General features: G+C 41.2%; 1 protein-coding gene across 1 annotated transcript in view; it reads left to right on the top strand.

The window, feature by feature from the left end:
• LOC140492197 (putative ammonium transporter 1) overlaps positions 1 to 17,321 on the top strand; it is a 128,796-nt gene that overhangs the window by 53,848 nt on the left and 57,627 nt on the right. The window contains exons 5-6 of the mRNA XM_072591073.1: positions 10,327 to 10,551; positions 12,126 to 12,264. Coding sequence (XP_072447174.1) covers positions 10,327 to 10,551; positions 12,126 to 12,264 — 364 coding nt within the window. The remainder of the gene's footprint in view (positions 1 to 10,326; positions 10,552 to 12,125; positions 12,265 to 17,321) is intronic.

The following is a 17,321-nucleotide window of genomic DNA, read 5'->3' as shown; positions in this document are numbered from 1 at the left end:
CCATATTACAGGAAGGACATTGAGACTTTGGAGTGGGTACAGAAGAGTTTCCTAGCATACTGCTTGTATTGGAGGGATTGGGCCACAAGGAGAGGCAGGTAAAAATTGGCTTCTTTTCTCTTGAGTGGCAGAGGCTAAGCAGATACTGGATAGAAGAGTGGCATGGTGGCTCAGTGGTTAGCACTACTGCCTCACAGCGCCAGGGACCTTGGGTTTCCCACCTTGGGTGACTGTCTGTGTGATGTTTTCCCTGTGTCTGCGTGGGTTTCCTTCAGATGCTCTGGTTTCCTCCCACAATCCAAAGATGTGCAGGTCAGGTGAATTGTCCATAGTGTTAGATACATTAGTAAGGGGTAAATGTAGGGGAATGGGTCTGGGTGGGTTACTCTTCGGAGGGTCTGTATGGACTTGTTGGGCCATAGGGCCTGTTTCCATAATGTAGGGAATCTAGTCTAATCTAAGTCTGTAAGATAATGAGATGCATGGGTAGGGTTGACAGTCAGAATCTTTTTCCCAGAGTTAAAATGTCTAATATTACAGGGTATGCATTTAAGGTGAGAGGGAGAAAGTTCAAAAGAGATCTGAGGGGGCAATTGTCTTACACAGAGAGTGGTAGGAGTCTGGAATGCGCTGTCAGGGGTAGCTGTGGAGGCAGACATGATAGGGCAGTTTAAGAGACCTTATATAAGCATATAAATAAGGAAGGAATGGAGGGATATGGACCAAGGCATGCAGAATGGATTAGTTAAATTTGGTATCATGTTTGGCACAATGTCATTGGCCAAAGGGCCTGTTCCTGTGCTATACTGTTCTGTGTTCTCTGTACTATTTTTTTAACTAAGGTTGGTCAGCTGAGGAATTCATTACATTAGAAAGTTACGGAGGCTGGACGACTGCGTATATTTAGGAAAGAGATTTATACCTTTAATACCTTAAAATTAAACAATGTGTATGAAGAGCAAGCAGGAATACAGCATTGAGACAGAGGATCAGCCATCATCATATTGACTGGTGAAGTAGGCTTGAAAGGCTGAATGGTGTCATCCTGTTCCTAATTTCTGTGTTTCCAGACTGCATCTACCATATATTTGCTCATTGATTCAACTTCTCTGCTTTATCCCAAAACTTCTTTATATCCTTCTCACCACTCTCAGTCCTATCTAGGGTTGGGACATCAGCAAACTTTAAAAAAATTACATTTGATTCCCTCAGCCAAATAGTTGGGTATGGTACTTCACTTCCACTCTGAAAATGATCCATTTCTTCCTAATCTATAAGTATTGAGGGCTCACCAATTCTCAATCCATTCGACTATGTTACCAGCAATTTCATATGCTTTCATTTTTCTCACGGACCTCTGGGAGAGGACTTGAGATGATTTTCCTTTCATAAATCCTTTGTCTTATTGACTTTGTGTGATCCCATTGATACTTTCTAAATGTCCTGGTATCATATCCTTTATAATAGACTGCATCATTTTTCCTACTCCTGGTGTTAGATTTGTTTGCAAGGCCTATACTTTTTTTCCCCACCTTCCCTTTTTAAATAGTGGGGCTTCATTTGACATTTTTCAATTTCCAATGTGCCGGACTGTTCCAGAAAGCACAAAAGTTGGGAAGATGTTATGGGCCAGACCAAACCCCTACACCCCTAACCTCACCATCCACCCAAAGCATATAATGAAGAAAGCCTAGACCCTAACTACTTTATATATTTTTAAAAAGGCAAGTATAAGGTGATATATTCCAGATATTATTCAAGTGGTCCACCATTAAGCTTTAATCAAAACACACTTGATTCTTGCAAAACAGTTAAAATACAACAAAAAGAAGAGTTGGCTTAACTTTACTCTATTGAGATACTTAACAAGGTGATGGATTATTTGACTGTTCCAAAATAGATAGCATCCCATAAACTCACCCTTGGGAAAGGTAGTTCAGCAAAACACTTATTATTCTCTCATGCTGTGTTTTTCCAGTGCAGTAAAAAGAAACATGGAAAGAAACAATCTGCCCTTAATGATTTGTTTTAAAAGGAAGCTTCTCTTCTAAGATTTTACTCTAGCAGTGGAATTCAAGCCTTCAGCTCCAGCAGCCAGCAAAACCATCAAATCACTGAAAGCAAAACCAAATTCTTTTGGAGCTATGAGAGCCTAACCCCACCTACTCATGATTCTTTTGTTAAAAACAGTCAGGGAGACTTCAGAGCTGTTTATCAACTGCCTGAAAGATGGAGACATTTCAATACCAGTGTGCCAACAGCTTTCTGCAAGAGAAACAGTACAGACCCCAGCAGTTAAAGACACCATTTCATCACAAAGATGACAATTAAAATGTCTATTATTTCTACAACAACATCCTTTAATGCCCTTTATTTTGACTAACAAGTGGGGATTTATCAGTTGTCAGTCCGATTAATTTCACCAGCACATTTTTTTTTTACCAATACTGATCTTCAATTCATTCCTTCCTAATAGATTCTTGGCTCCCAGCATTCATACTTTTATTTTTGTCTCCTTCTGTGAAGGCAAAACTAAAGTTGCTGTTTAATTGTTCTGCCTTTTTCTGGTTCTTCATTATCAACTCTGCTGATTCAGACTGTTAAGGCACTTTTGTCTGCATTTGTAAGACATTTGTCTCCACTAATCTCTTTTTACGTACTGATAGAAGCTTTTACTGTTGCTGTTATATTCTTTGTAACTCTACTCTCATTCTCTTTCTTCTCCCTCTTAATCAAACGTTTGGCTCCCCTTTGCTGAATTCTAAACTGCTCCTGGTCTGCAGGCTTGCTTCATTTTCTTTCAACATTATATGACTCATCTTTGAATATAATACTATCTATAATTTATTTTGTTAGTCATGTTTGGGACACATTTCCTGTTGCCTCTTTTACCAAAAAGGAATGTATAAATGTTGCAGTACAGCATTTGTTCCTTAAATTTTAGCCATTGACTATCCAATAACTTGCTTCTGAATAAAATTACCCAGTCTATTCAGATTTATGACATTAGCTTAGGATTGGACTCCTTTCACTTTCTACCCAGTGAAGAAATATGTCATATTATGGTCACCTTTTTCCTACAGGGCTTCTCACAACAAGATTAAAAGCTAGATTAGAGTGGTGCTGGAAAAGCACAGCAGTTCAGGCAGCATCCGAGGAGCAGTTAAAACGACGTTTCGGGCAAAAGCCCTTCATCAGGAATACAGGTAGAGAGCCTGAAGGGTGGAGAGATAAGTGAGAGGAGAGTGGGGGTGGGGAGAAAACAGTATAGAGTACAATAGGTGAGTGGGGGAGGGGATGAAGGTGATAGGTTGGGGAGGGGAGGGTAGAGTGGATAGGTGGAAAAGAAGATAGGCAGGTAAGAGCTTCATGGCAAAGGAAATGACCCGGGAGGTGCAGTGAGAGAGGGGCTCCCTGAGATTCTTGTGGAGAGAGGAGGAAAACTTCAAGGCACGCATCCTTGCAAGAGGATTTGCAGTAGGGTTAAAATCAACTAGGTAAAAACAATGACTGCAGATGCTGGAAACCAGAGTCTAGACCTCTTTTCAGTGCATAGAACTTGATCAGGAAAGCTTGTCCACTAGTTTGCTTCTCAATATTCTGGTCTCTCAAACAATCTTGTACACACTACAGGAATTCATCCACCACAGAATCAGTGCTCAGGTAGTTTTCCAGTCTATATTTACCTAAGACTCCCTTGTTGCATGCATCAAGAATTCTTATTTAATGCCATCTCCTACCTTACCCTTACTGTTTTAGAGGACAATAGACACCCAACTAATATTTTCCACCCCTTGTTGCTTCTTAGGTCGACCCAGACTGATTCCACATCAACATTACCTGCATCAATATCCCTTCTCACTAGTGCACACCACATCCTTTTCTTTTTTGCCTTTCCTTCCTAAAGGTTGAATACACTTGCATGTTCAGTTCCCAGCCTTGGCTACCCCATGGCTATGTCTCCATAATCACAATCAAATACATGCGTACAACTATTTGAGCTATTAATTGATCGACCTGATTGCAAGTTCTCTGTGCATTTAGATACAATATCTTTATACTTGTATCTTTAACGCTTTTAAACAATTTATTTGAACTACAACCCTGTTTGTCGCTACAAATACAGAAATTGCTGGAAAATCTTATCAAGTCTGGCAGCATTTCTGGGAGAAATCAGAGTTAACGTTTCTGGTCCAGTGGTCCTTTAGAACTGCTGGCAGTTAGGAAAAGATGGTTTCTACACAAAAGACAGGAGTTGGGAAGGGTGTGAGAAGCAGGTAGAATAAATGATAGATGGAGATTTTACAAAAAAGACCCTGACATTTGAACGTACATTTAATTGAGAGCTTCAAACTAGTATCTACAGAAAAACAACAAACACAAACCAAATACTTAACTTCAGAAGCAATCATCCCAGCACCCACAAATGGAGCTGCATCAAGATATTATTTCAATGAGCTACTATAGCACCCAACAACTACAAGCATCAGAAGAAAAGTACGTATACAACATTTTCAAGAAAAACTATTATCCAATAAATACAATCTGTCAATTCCTCAGAAACAAACCCAAACAGCAGACGCAATGCAACCAAAAACTATAGCCACATTACCTTATATCAAAGACATATCAGAAATGACTTATAGACTATTCAGACCCCTTAGCATCATGGTAACCCACAAACCTACCAATACACTTAAACTGCGACTGATGAACCTAAAGGATACATTAGGTACTACCAGTAAAACTTATGTCATTTGCAAAATACCATGCAAGAACTGTAAAAAAACACTACATTGGACAAATAAGTAGGAAACTTGCCACCAGGATACATAAACACCAATTAGCCACCAAAGGACATGACCCACTATCACTATGGGTGGCACAGTGGTTAGCACTGCTGCCTCACAGCGCCAGAGGTCTGGGTTCAATTCCCACATCAGGTGACTCTCTGTGTGGAGTTTGCACGTTCTCCCCGTGTCTGCGTGGGTTTCCTCCGGGTGCTCCGGTTTCCTCCCACACTCCAAAGATGTGCAGGTCAGGTGAATTGGCCATGCTAAATTGCCCGTAATGTTAGGTAAGGGGTGATGTAGGGGTATGGGTGGGTTGCGCTTCGGCGGGTGCGGTGTGGACTTGTTGGGCCGAAGGGCCTGTTTCCACACTGTATCTAATCTAATCACTAGTTTCCATACATACGGGCTAAGGAGGACACTACTTTAACTGGGACAACACACACATGCTAGGACAAGTGAAACAAAGGCATGCACAAGAATTCTTAGAGGCCTGGCTTTCTAACTGGAACTCCCATCAATAAACTCTCATCATTGATTTTGACCCTATTTGATAAAAAGAACTGGAAATGACCTTACCCACCTTAAGAAACGAAGACCTTTGGAGAGAGTGACCATAATTCAGTTACGGTTAGTTTAGTGATGGAAAGGGATAGATACATGCCACAGGTCAAGAGTTATCGATGGGGTAAGGGCAATTATAATGCAATTAAGCAAGAATTAGGATGCATAGAATGGGGTAGCAAAATGCGGGGGATGCAGACAATGGAAATGTGGAGCTGGTTTAAGGAACAGATATTGCATGTCCTTGGTAGGTATGTCCTTGTCGGGCAGGGAGGAAGTGATAAGGTAAGGGAACCGTGGTTTACTACAGAAATTGCATCTCTTGTTAAGCAGAAGAAGGAGGCTTATATGTTGATGAGGCAAGATGGTTCAATAGAGAGTTACAGATCAGCTAGGAAGAATTTAAAGAGAGAGTTAAGAAGAGCAAAGAGAGGACACGAGCAGTCTTTGGCAAATAGAATAAAGGAGAATCCTAAAGCTTTCTGTGGGTACGTGAGGAATAAAAGGATTACAAGGGTAGGAATAGGGCCAGGAGAAAGTGAGGACTGCAGATGCTGGAGATCAGAGCTTAAAAATGTGTTGCTGGAAAAGCGCAGCAGGTCAGGCAGCATCAAAGGAGAAGGAGAATCGATGTTTCGGGCATAAACCCTTCTTCAGGAAACTGAAGAATAGGGCCAGTCAAAGACAGAAGTGAGAAGTTGAGTATGGACCCTGTGGAGATCGGAGAGATGCTAAACAAACATTTCTCATCGGTTTTCACTCAGGAAAAGGAGAATATTGTAGAGGAGAAGAATGAGGTACGAGATATTAGACTAGAAAGGATCAAGGTTAGTCACGAACAGGTGTTATCAATTCTAAAAAGGAATGAAAGATGGGATTTATCTGAGGATTCTCTGAGAAGCTAGGGGGGAGACAGCAGAGCCTTTGGCTTGGATATTTGAGTCATCATTGTCTACAGGTTTAGTACCAGATGACTGGAGAATTGCAAAGGTTGTGCCCTTGTTCAAGAAGGGCAGTAGAGATGACCCAGGTAATTATAGACCAGTGAGCCTTGCTTCTATTGTAGGAAAGGTTTTGGAAAGGATTACAAGAGATAAGATTTATAATCATCTAGCAAGCAACAAGTTGATTTCAGATAGTCAACATGGTTTCGTCAAGGGAAGGTCATGTCTCACAAACCTCATTGAGTTTTTTGAGAATGTGATCAAGCATGTAGATGAGGGTAGGGTAGTTGACGTAGTAGAAGTGGATTTTAGTAAAGCCTTTGATAAGGTTCCACATGGTAGGCTATTGGAGAAAATGTAGAGGCATGGAATTAAGGGTGATTTAGTAGTTTGGATTAGAAACTGGCTTTCTGAAAGAAAGCAGCGTGTGGTGGTTGATGGAAAATGTTCAGTCTGGAGTCCAGTTACTAGTGGTGTGCCACAAAGATCTGTTTTGGGACCACTCTTGTTTGTCATTTTTATAAATAACTTAGACGCAGGCATAGGTGGATAGATTAGTAAATTTGCAGACGACACTAAAGTCGGTGGAGTAGTGGATAGTTTCGAAGAATGGTACAGGTTGCAGGGGGACTTGGAAAAACTGCAGAATTGGGCTGAGAGGTGGCTAATGGAATTCAATGCATCTAAATGTGAGGTGATGCACTTTGGGAAGAATAACAGGAAGGCGGAGTACTGGGTCAATGGAAAGATTCTTGGTAGTGTGGATGTGCAGAGGGATCTTGGAGTCCATGTACATAGATCCCTGAAAGTTGCCATCCAGGTTGATAGTGCTGTTAAGAAGGCATACGGTGTGTTAAGTTTCATTGGTAGAGTGATTGAGTTCCGGAGCTGCAATATCATGCTGCAACTATACAAAACGCTGGTGTGGCCACACTTGGAATATTGTGTACACTTCTGGTCGCCGTATTTTGGGAAGGATGTGGAAGCATTGGAAAAAGTGCAGAGTGGGATTTATTAGGATGTTGCCTGGTCTGGAGGGAAGATCTGATGAGGAATGGCTGAGAGACTTGGGTCTGTTCTCACTGGAAAGAAGAAGGCTAAGAGGGGATTTGATAGAGGCATATAAGATGATCAGAGGATTAGATAGGGTAGACAGTGAAAGTATTTTTCTTAGGATGATGACATCAGCTTGTACGAGGGGGCATAACTACAAATTGAGGGGTGGTAGATTTCAGACAGACATCAGAGGCAAGTTCTTTACGCAGACAGTGGTAAGGGCGTGGAATGCCCTACCTGCTAATGTAGTCAACTCAGCCACATTAGGGAGGCTTAAACAATCCTTAGATGAGCACATAGATAATAGGGATAGTGTAGGGGGACGAGCTGAGAATAGTTCACAGGTCGGCGCAACACAGAGGGCCGAAAGGTCTGTTCTACGCTGTATTGTTCTATGTTCTAATAGAGAGGCGGGACACTCTATTAGAACACTAGCGCTTCACCAGAGACTCTCTCTGATGATCTTACCTAGTCATGGTGACGAAATGTCTGAAAACAAACCTTTCAGTTCAGCGAGCTAATTTACATCCAAAGATCCTGAGCTTCCAGTTGCTTGCCACTTCAATATACCATCCTTTTTTTTGTCCAACATCTCTGTTTCAGGCTTGCTGTAGTGCTCCGGCTAAACTCAGTGCAAGCTATAAAAACAATGCCTCATTTCCGCTTGGAAGCTCTGTAGTCTTCTGAACTTAATATTAAGTTCTGCAATTATTGGTCTTTCCATGCATTCCCTCACCATCTCACATATCAGGTCTTGGCATCACATGGGCTGCTACCACATACTACCCATTGTCAATCACTAATAGTCCCCATTATAAGCTTTTTGTTCCCCCAGACTGACCTTTAAACACTCCTTTGTTTGTCCAACTGTTATTTCTGTGTCATTGAGCTCCATCTCCAACTGCCGTTTACTTGTTGCTAGCAGTCTCTCCTGAAATCGCATCCTATTGTCTCCTGATTTATTCTTCCACATATCAATCACCTTGTAGACCAAGTTTTGTCATCTTGGTTTATTATGTAGATCTCTGCCAAGATAGAATAGCACCAGTAAGTTAATGTCTGTGTTTACTTTGTGTATTGATTAACTATTCCCCAAATGTTTCAAGCAATACAACTAAGAAGACCAAATCAACAAAACTCAACATTAAACCTAATTCTACAGTCTTATTGATGCACACTTAGTGGACTTTAGTAAGACGTTTGATAAGGTTCCCCTTGGTAGACTAATGGAGAAAGTGTGCAGGGTTTTCTAGTTAGGTGGATAAAGAACTTGTTGAGCAACAGGAGACAGAGAGTAGTAGTTGAAGGGAGTTTCTCGAAATGGAGAAGGGTGACCAGTGGTGTTCCGCAGGGGTCAGTGTTGGGTCCACTGTTGTTTGTGATATACATAAATGATCTGGAAGAGGGCACTGTTGGTATGATTAGCAAGTTTGCAGATGACATGAAGATTGGTGAAATAGCAGAAAGCATAAGAAACTGTCAAAGAATACAGGAGGATATAGATAGACTAGAGAGTTGGGAGGAAAAGTGGCATATGGATTTCAATCCAGACAAATGTGAGGTGATGCATTTAGGCAAGACTAATTGTAGAGCAAATTATACAATGAACAGAAGAGCCTTGGAAAAAGTTGATGGGCAGAGAGATCTGGAAATGCGGGTCCATTGTACCTTGAAGGTTGCTGCACAGGTGGATAGAGTGGTCAAGAAGGCATGTGGTATGCTTGCCTTCATTGGACGGGGTATTGAGTATAAGAGCTGGCAAGTCATGTTAAAATTATACAAGACAGCGGTTTGACCGCATTTAGAATACTGTGTACAGTTCTGGTCGTCACATTACCAAAAGGATGTGGATGCTTTGGAGAGGGTGCAGAGATGGTTTACGAGGATGTTGCCTGGTATGGAAGGTGCTAGCTATGAATAGAGGTGGAGTAGGTTAGGTTTGTTTTCATTAGAAAAAAGAAGATTGGAGGGGGGACCTCATAGAGGTTTAAAAAATCATGAAGGGTATAGACAGGGTGGATAGAGACAAGCTTTCTCCCAGGGTGAAGGATTCAATAACGTGAGGTCACACTTTCAAGGTGAGAGGTGGAAAGTTTAAGGGGGATACACGTGTCAAGTACTTCACACAGAGGGTGGTAGGCATCTGGAATGCATTGCCAGCAGAGGTGGTAGAGGCAGGCAAGGTAGATTCATTTAAGATGCGTCTGGACAGATGCATGAGTAGGTGGGGAGCAGAGGGATACAGATGCTTAGGAATTGGGCAATAGGTTTGGACAGTAGGTTTGGATCAACTCAAGCTTGAAGGGCCGATGGGCCTGTTCCTGGGCTATAAATTTTCTTTGTTCTTTGTTCTTGTTCACACATATATATGTCTGTAGGCTTATTACTACTTTTGTTACAATCTAAATAATTTTAAAACGTAAACTGTGTTTTAACCTCAAAGCATTCTCGCATGTTAGCCCAAGTTTACATAAAACAAAAATCATAAACCTTTCTTCTGACCTCTCAAACAACTTTCTTCCTATAGAACTGTTTAACAACTAACCACTAAATAATATAATGTAATTCCTTGTTTGCTTAATCAAGTCAAAGTCATCAATTATTGAAAAATTACTCAATTTTACAAGGAGATTGGGGTTATGGCTGTGGTAATTCATGGAAACCTGTCTCCTTGCCTTACTCCCACTAATTATCAATTGCACTGTACCTGACTTGTGAGTACCCCAAGGGCCCCTGAAATTAAAAGATGTTTCATTCTTCCACATTAACATTTTAAGTTAATTCAAAATGAAAAAAAATCTTTGTGTTCTGTGAGTTTTTCTGTCAACTGCACTACAAATAGAAATAGATGGTTAACATTTTATAGCCCTAGACTGTAGATCCATTTGCAGAAAACCACATCCTTTAAAAGGATGATTATAATGTATAAGATAAACGATGATGAATACACAGTGATTTGTTTTCTTTTATAGCTTGCAGTCCTTGGAGCTTTTATGCAAATAATTGGCTCCTTAGGCTTTGTTGTTGGTGCACAAGGTCACATTACGGAGTCTGGAGATGGTCAGTTGGCCAGTCTTGCTGTGGTCAATACTCTACTATCAACAGGATCGGCAGGTCTATATGGTTTGTTTTTCCTGAGAATGAGGAGAGACACTTACAGTATACCACGATTGATTAATTCAGCGCTTACAGGAATGGTAAATATTCAAATATTTGAACAAATGACACAAATGTATTTATGAAATAGTGTGCAAAATATACAGCTCTAGAACAGAGAAAAAGTAAGCAATATTTTCAATATTCTATGTTTCATGCCTCTTCTTTCCTTTTTCTGCCAAGTATTTATCTAATGTCCTCTGGAACATAATAACGTTATTACTTCTACATCCCTCACCAGATGTTTTGATACTTTCAGTCACTTCCCTTTTAATATTGAGCTTGTGATGATTTCAGATATCAAAACTAATTATTCTTTAAAAGCTGGAATTCCTCTATGTGATCTCATAGAATTCATAAAATCCCTACAGTGCGGAAAGAGACCATTTGGTCCATTAAGACTGCAGCCACCCTCCAAAGAGCATCCCACCCAGACCCAGCCACCCATCCTATCCCAGTGACACTGCATTTACCATGACCAATCCACCTAACCTGCATATCTTTGTCCCGTGGGAGGAAACTAGAGCAGAAACCCATGTCTCTGGCCTTACACAAATAGACTTGTGTTCATAACTCCTCTTCTTTTTCTGAGTCTCTGAAGCAATTATAGGAAATATTACTTGTTCCATCTTTTTTTGGTAAATAATTCCCCACCTTTTTCCCACATTGGTGCCATCAGCAAATTAAGCAAATTAAAGATTTGCTTTTGTCAATAACTTGCATTAACATAGTGCCTTTAATAGAGTAACAAATCCCAATGTGCTTCATAGTTCTGTATTAAGGAAGAATGTAATACAGTGTTAAAATAGATATTAGGAGAGGTGGCTGAGTACATGATCATTAGAACCAGAGTAGGCCATTTAATACATCAAGCCTGTTGTGCCATTCAGTGATCTTGGCTGAACTATGACCTGACTTCATATGTTTTACCAGACAGTCCTTAATATCTTTGGCTAACAAAAATCTAGTTGTATTTGCACTTGTAAAATAGAGTTTCACATTTCTACCAGTCTTCAAGTGAATAAGTGCCCGATGTACGGTTGTGGCCTCTTAACTTAAGTAGGCATATACTTGTATTGGAGGCAGTTCACAGAACGTTAATTTGTTGGTTCCTGGACGAAGGGTTGTCTCATTAGGAAAGGTTGATCAGATTTGGTCTGTTCGCAGTGGATTCTAAACAAAGGATTCTTACTGAAGTATATAAGATTCTGAGGGGGTTTGGTGGGTTAGATTCCTAAAAACTGATTCCCTTCAGGATGATATCTTGATTAGGGGATATAGAATAAGAGGTCATTGACTTAAGATGGACACAAGGAAGAATTTTTGCTCTCAGTGGAACATAACTCTTTGGAATTCTGTAAGCAAGAGCCATGATCTTAGTGAATGGCATAGCATTCTTGAGGAGTGAATGGCTAATTCCCGCTGTTAGTTGCAACAAAATATAAGAATGATCAATCAGCAGGTCATTAGTTGGCTGTGTACTGATTTAAATATGCTCCATCATAAACTGTACAGTTTATGTATAAAACAAGCGTTTTAAAGGTTTGTTTTCCTAAAGTCATGTACTTTACACAATACTTATGCATCCATATTAATTCTTGTTTGCTTTTGGTAGGTGGCAGTTTGTGGAGGTGCCAACAAATACTTACCTGCACTGGCAGTAATGTGTGGGGCCTCAGCATCTCTCTTATATATGGCACTTGAACATTTATGCACAGTTACCAAGATTGATGATCCTACAGATACTATTGCCAGTAAGGTTATTCACTTGATAATATTATTTAGTGATGCACTCAATTAATGTAGCACTTTTTATCATCACAGAATGTCCCCAAAGCCATTGATGTACATTCTGTGGGAATAATGTTGTTTGAGAGAGATATTTTGACAAAGGACACCAATCAGGTTTTCCAAATTGATCTGGTTCTTGTTAATTCCCACCTATGATATCATATGACCTGCACTCAGCCTACTACCTTTCTGCCATCACCATTTCTACAGCAACAAAAATGGGAATGCAGCTTGAGAAGGATCAGTTACAACTTGCAAGCCCATCTGCCTGACAACATCTGGAAGCTAGAGAAATATTAGCATCCTTTGTTTGCTATTTGGGCTGACAGACTCACTTGTGAACTCTGGTATAACTTCTATAAGGACAGCCAAGCAGTCAGTGGAAGAATGTATGAATGAAAAGCCTTTGTGATGTCACTCCACAAATGTTCAAACAGACAACTACATCCTCTATGTTTTGTAGGAAGTGCTTTTCAGTACTGTCAGTATTTTTTTTCGGATGCTGTTGTATATCCAGCATTCTCCAGAATTATTGTCCAATGATTCAGCAACTCTATCTACCTGGTGAGTGATAGGAGTGTGGTTCACTGAGCACTGAGGATAAGAGATGTCATTTGTAGATGCATTCACTGCTTTTGACATGAGGTCATTGGACTTCTTGATGCACTGCTGCTAAGTCCAGACTCGAGGAATTTATATTTCTGGTCCCTATTCCAATCCCTTCTGATGGTTGTCTTAAGAGCTTCTGATTCTCCATGAGACATGGTGTTCCTTCTGCTGCTACTTTCACCGATTATGTCTTCAACTCTGTAAGAAGGAAAGAAAACCACACTGTGTTTAGTAGTAAATTACAAGATTAAGAGTTTTAAAAGCTAGCAATAAAGTTACAAAAAGTGGTAGACGGAGAAAATAAGCTCTTGAGAGAAAATAACATGTCACATAAAAACAGTCAATAAAATGTAAACTTTTACTGTTTTAAAAAACAATTGGTGCCACTGTAAACATAGGTCCCTTGGAGAATGAGGTTGTCGTAAAAGTAATGGTGGGCCAAGAAGTAGCAGAAGAGTTGAATAAATGATAATAATTAGGCAAAATTAATAACATCCCACAAATAATAAATAATCAAGGGCAGAGTTAGGCGGGCGGGTGGGGAGCAGCTGTTTGGGTGAGAAGATAAGCACACCAATTATTTGATTGCTTGCATCATAAGATTTTAGAGGAAGTAGCTACAGAAATGGTGAACGCACCGATAATAATTTTTCAAGAATCCTTGGATTCTATAAATTTCCCAGACACTTAGAAAATTGCCATGTAACACCCATATTCAAGAAGTGAGGAAGACAAAAAAAAGCTGGTAATTATTGGCCAGCTATCTTAACATGTTATTAGAAAAATGTTCGAGTCTATTATACAGGATGGTTGAATGTTTAGAAATACATAATTTAATCAAGTAGAGCCAGCAGCAGGACTTCATGAAGGAGAGATTGTACCCGACAAATTTCATGTAGTCTTTTGAGGAGGTAACAATTAGGGCGATAAAGGAGAACTGGTAGATGGATTTTTGAAAGGACTGGGGACTGAAAATGAGATACTTATTAAGACAAGAGTGCACAGTATTAGGATAATATATTAGCATGGGAAATTGGCAAGCTCAGTTGGCCGGAAGGCAAGTTTGCAATGCAGACTGATGGCAACAGTGTGGGCTCAATTCTCACACCGAGTGGACTTTTCATGAAAGACTGTGTTTCTTGATGCCTCCCCCCACCTGAGGTGTGATAAGCCTCAGGTTAAACCATCATCAGTCACTCTGTCACACTCTCTCTCTACTTGAGAGAGCAGCGCAATGGTCTGGTTAAAGTGTGGTGACTTTACCTTTATTATGATGGGTAGAGAATTAACTAACTGATAGAAAACATAAAATTGGGATAAAGGGGACACTAACAAGATGGCAACCTGTAACTACTGTCGTAGTTGTGGATATCTTCGCTGAGCTGGGAAGTTGATTTGCAGATGTTTTGTCCCCTGTCTAGGTGACATCTTCAGTGCTTTGGAGCCTCCTGTGAAGCGCTGCTGTATTGTGTCTTCTGGAATTTATTTGGTTCCATTCCTGATACTTCCGATTGCCAGTTCTGGTTGTTCATTGTACTAGTCGGTATATTGGGTCTAGGTTATTTGTTTGTTGGTGGAGTCCGTGGATGAGTGCCACACTTATAGAAATTCTCTAGCTGTCCTCTAGCTGTCCTCTGTTTGGCCTGTCCTGCGATCATTGTGTTATCCCAGTTGAATTTGTGGTCCTGGTGTATGGCTGCTAGGGACAGTTAGTTGTGGTGTTTAGTGGCTACTTGGTGTTTGTGAATGCAGATTGCTAGTTGTCTGTCTGTTTGTCCGATATAATATTTTGTACAGTCTTTGCATGGAATATTGAAAATTACGTTGGTCTTGCACATGGTGGGTATAGGGTCTTTTGTCCTGGTGAGGTATTGTCTGAGTGTGTCTGTCGGTTTATGGGCTGTAATTTATCCCAGTGTTCAGAGAATTCTGGCTGTCAGATCTGAGACATGTTTTATTTAAGGTAACATTGCTAGTGAGTTAGATCGTGGCATATCCCCGTCAAGTTGTTTGACTGTTAAGCATCTGCGGATGAAGTTGCGGGGATATCCATTCTTGGTGAATACTCTGTAGAGGTGTTCTTCTTCTTCCCTTCATAAGTCGAGAGTGTGTTGTAGCTCTTTTGAACAGGGTCCTAATGCAGCTTCTCTTGTGTGTGTTCAGGTGATTGCTGTTGCAGTGCAGGACTTGGTTGGTGTATGTATCTTTTCTGTAAGTTTTTGAGGTGCATTCACTGTTCTGTGTTCTTTCTACCATCACGTTCAGGAATAGGAGTTGATTGTTGATTTCCTCCTCTCTCGTAAATCTGATCCCTGTGAGCATGGTGTTGATAATCTGGTGTGCTTGATTCCTGCTCAGTTATGATAACAAAAGTGTCGTCCATATATCTGATCCAGAGTTTGGGTTGGATTTGTGGGAGGGCTATTTGTTCCAATCTTGCATCGCTCTTTCTAATATGAGCCCAGAGATGGGTGAGCCCATTGGTGTTCCATTGATCTGTTCATATATTTGGTTGTTGAATGTATAGTGTGTCGTCTAGCCCAGGTCTAGTAGTTTGAGTATGCAGTCCTTTTTGGTAGGTTGTCTGTTTTGCTTGTCCAGGAGGTTGGCTATTGTCTCACTGGCTAGAGTTTTGTCAACTGTAGTGAACAGTGCCATTACATCAAGGGAGACCATTGCTTCGTCCTTGTCTACATTTATGTTTTTGATGGTGGTAAGGGTACAATGGTTTTTCTGACTGTTTGCTGTGTCTCTTCGATTAGTCGGTTACTTCTGAGCGTTCTAGAAAAGACAAATGAACAAACTCAACACCAAAGAGAGAGAAGTTATAAAAACACTTAAAAATGACAAGAATATAATCATAGTACCAGCGGATAAGGGCAGAATAATGGTTATCATGGATGGGCAGCACGGTGGTTCAGTGGCCAGCAGCCTCACAGCGCCAGGGACCCAGGTTCGATTCCCACCTCGGGCGACTGTCTGTGTGGAGTTTGCACATTCTCCGCGTGTCTGTGTGGGTTTCCTCCGGGTGCTCCAGTTTCCTCCCACAATCTAAAGATGTGCAGGTCAGGTGAATTGGCCATGCTAAATTGCCCATAGTGTTAAGTGCATTAGTAAATGTAGGGTAGGGGAATGGGTCTGGGTGGGTTACCCTTCGGAGGGCCGCTGTGGACTTGTTGGGCCGAAGGGCCTGTTTCTTTACTGTTGGGAATCTAATCTAATCTAAAATCAAGACCGAATGTATTCAGAAAGCAGAGAAACTACTTGCAGATACTGACACCTACCTCCAGAGAGTTTGTGACCCCATGACATAGCTAACCAATAGAATAAACTACATACTATGGAACCTGCAAAAAAAAGGACTAATAACCAGGATTGACCTACAAAGGATGAAACCAGAAAGCAAAAACACCCCAAGATTTTACGGATTTCCCAAAGTACACAAACCAGATAAACTACTTAGACCCATAGTGACACTCCCTGGAACTCCATTGCATAAACTGGCAAAAGAACTTCAACAAAAAGTAAAACATCTTATCAGCAGACCCAAACACAATTATCACAACAATTCCTAGACAACGTCACTCCACTCCCGGCACATTCACTTGCCACCGCAAGAGGTGTAAAACCTGTAACCACTCTTCCGCCCTCACCTCTAAGCCAGCCCCAAAGAGAGATTTTTCTGCACATCCAAACCCCTCATCTGCTGTATCCGTTGGTCTTGATGTGGTCTCCTCTACATTGAGGAAGCAGGGCGCCAACTTGCGGAATGTTTCAGAGAATGTCTCCAGGACACATGCACCAAAGAACCCCACCGTCCTGTGGCCGACCACTTCAACTCTCCCTCCCACTCCAATAAGGACATGCAAGTACTGGGCTTCCTCTACTGCCAAATCCTCGCCATCCGATGCCTGAGGGAAGAATGCCCCATCATTCGACTAGGGACCCTCCAACCACACTACATCAATGTTGATTTCACCAGCTTCCTCATCTCCTGTCCCTCTAGTTTATCCCAGATCCAACCCTCCAACTCAACACTGCCCTCTTGAATTTTTCACACCTGTCCATCTTCCTTCCAACTATCTGGTCTACCCTCCACTCTGCCCTATCACCATCACCCCACACCTGCATCCACTTATCACTTTCCCTGCTACCTTCACCCCCAGCCCCACATCCCTCCTATTTAACTCTCAGCTCCTTTGGCCCCCAACCCCCCCACATTCCCGATGAAGGGTTTATGCCCAAAACCTCGACTGTTCTGCTCCTTGGTTGCTGCCTGACCTGCTGTGCTTTTCCAGCACCACGCTTTTTGACTCCCCTGTGGGAGCATCTCAGAGCAATTCTTGTAATCTCAGAATAAGGAAATCATTCATTTAAAACAGTTGAAGGAATTTCTGTGAGTCTGTCGGAT

Source organism: Chiloscyllium punctatum, chromosome 20 (genome assembly GCF_047496795.1).
Source record: "Chiloscyllium punctatum isolate Juve2018m chromosome 20, sChiPun1.3, whole genome shotgun sequence".
Taxonomy (NCBI): Eukaryota; Metazoa; Chordata; class Chondrichthyes; order Orectolobiformes; family Hemiscylliidae; genus Chiloscyllium; species Chiloscyllium punctatum.
Note: the sequence above shows the minus strand (reverse complement) of the source record. Positions and strands in the feature narration are given on the sequence as shown.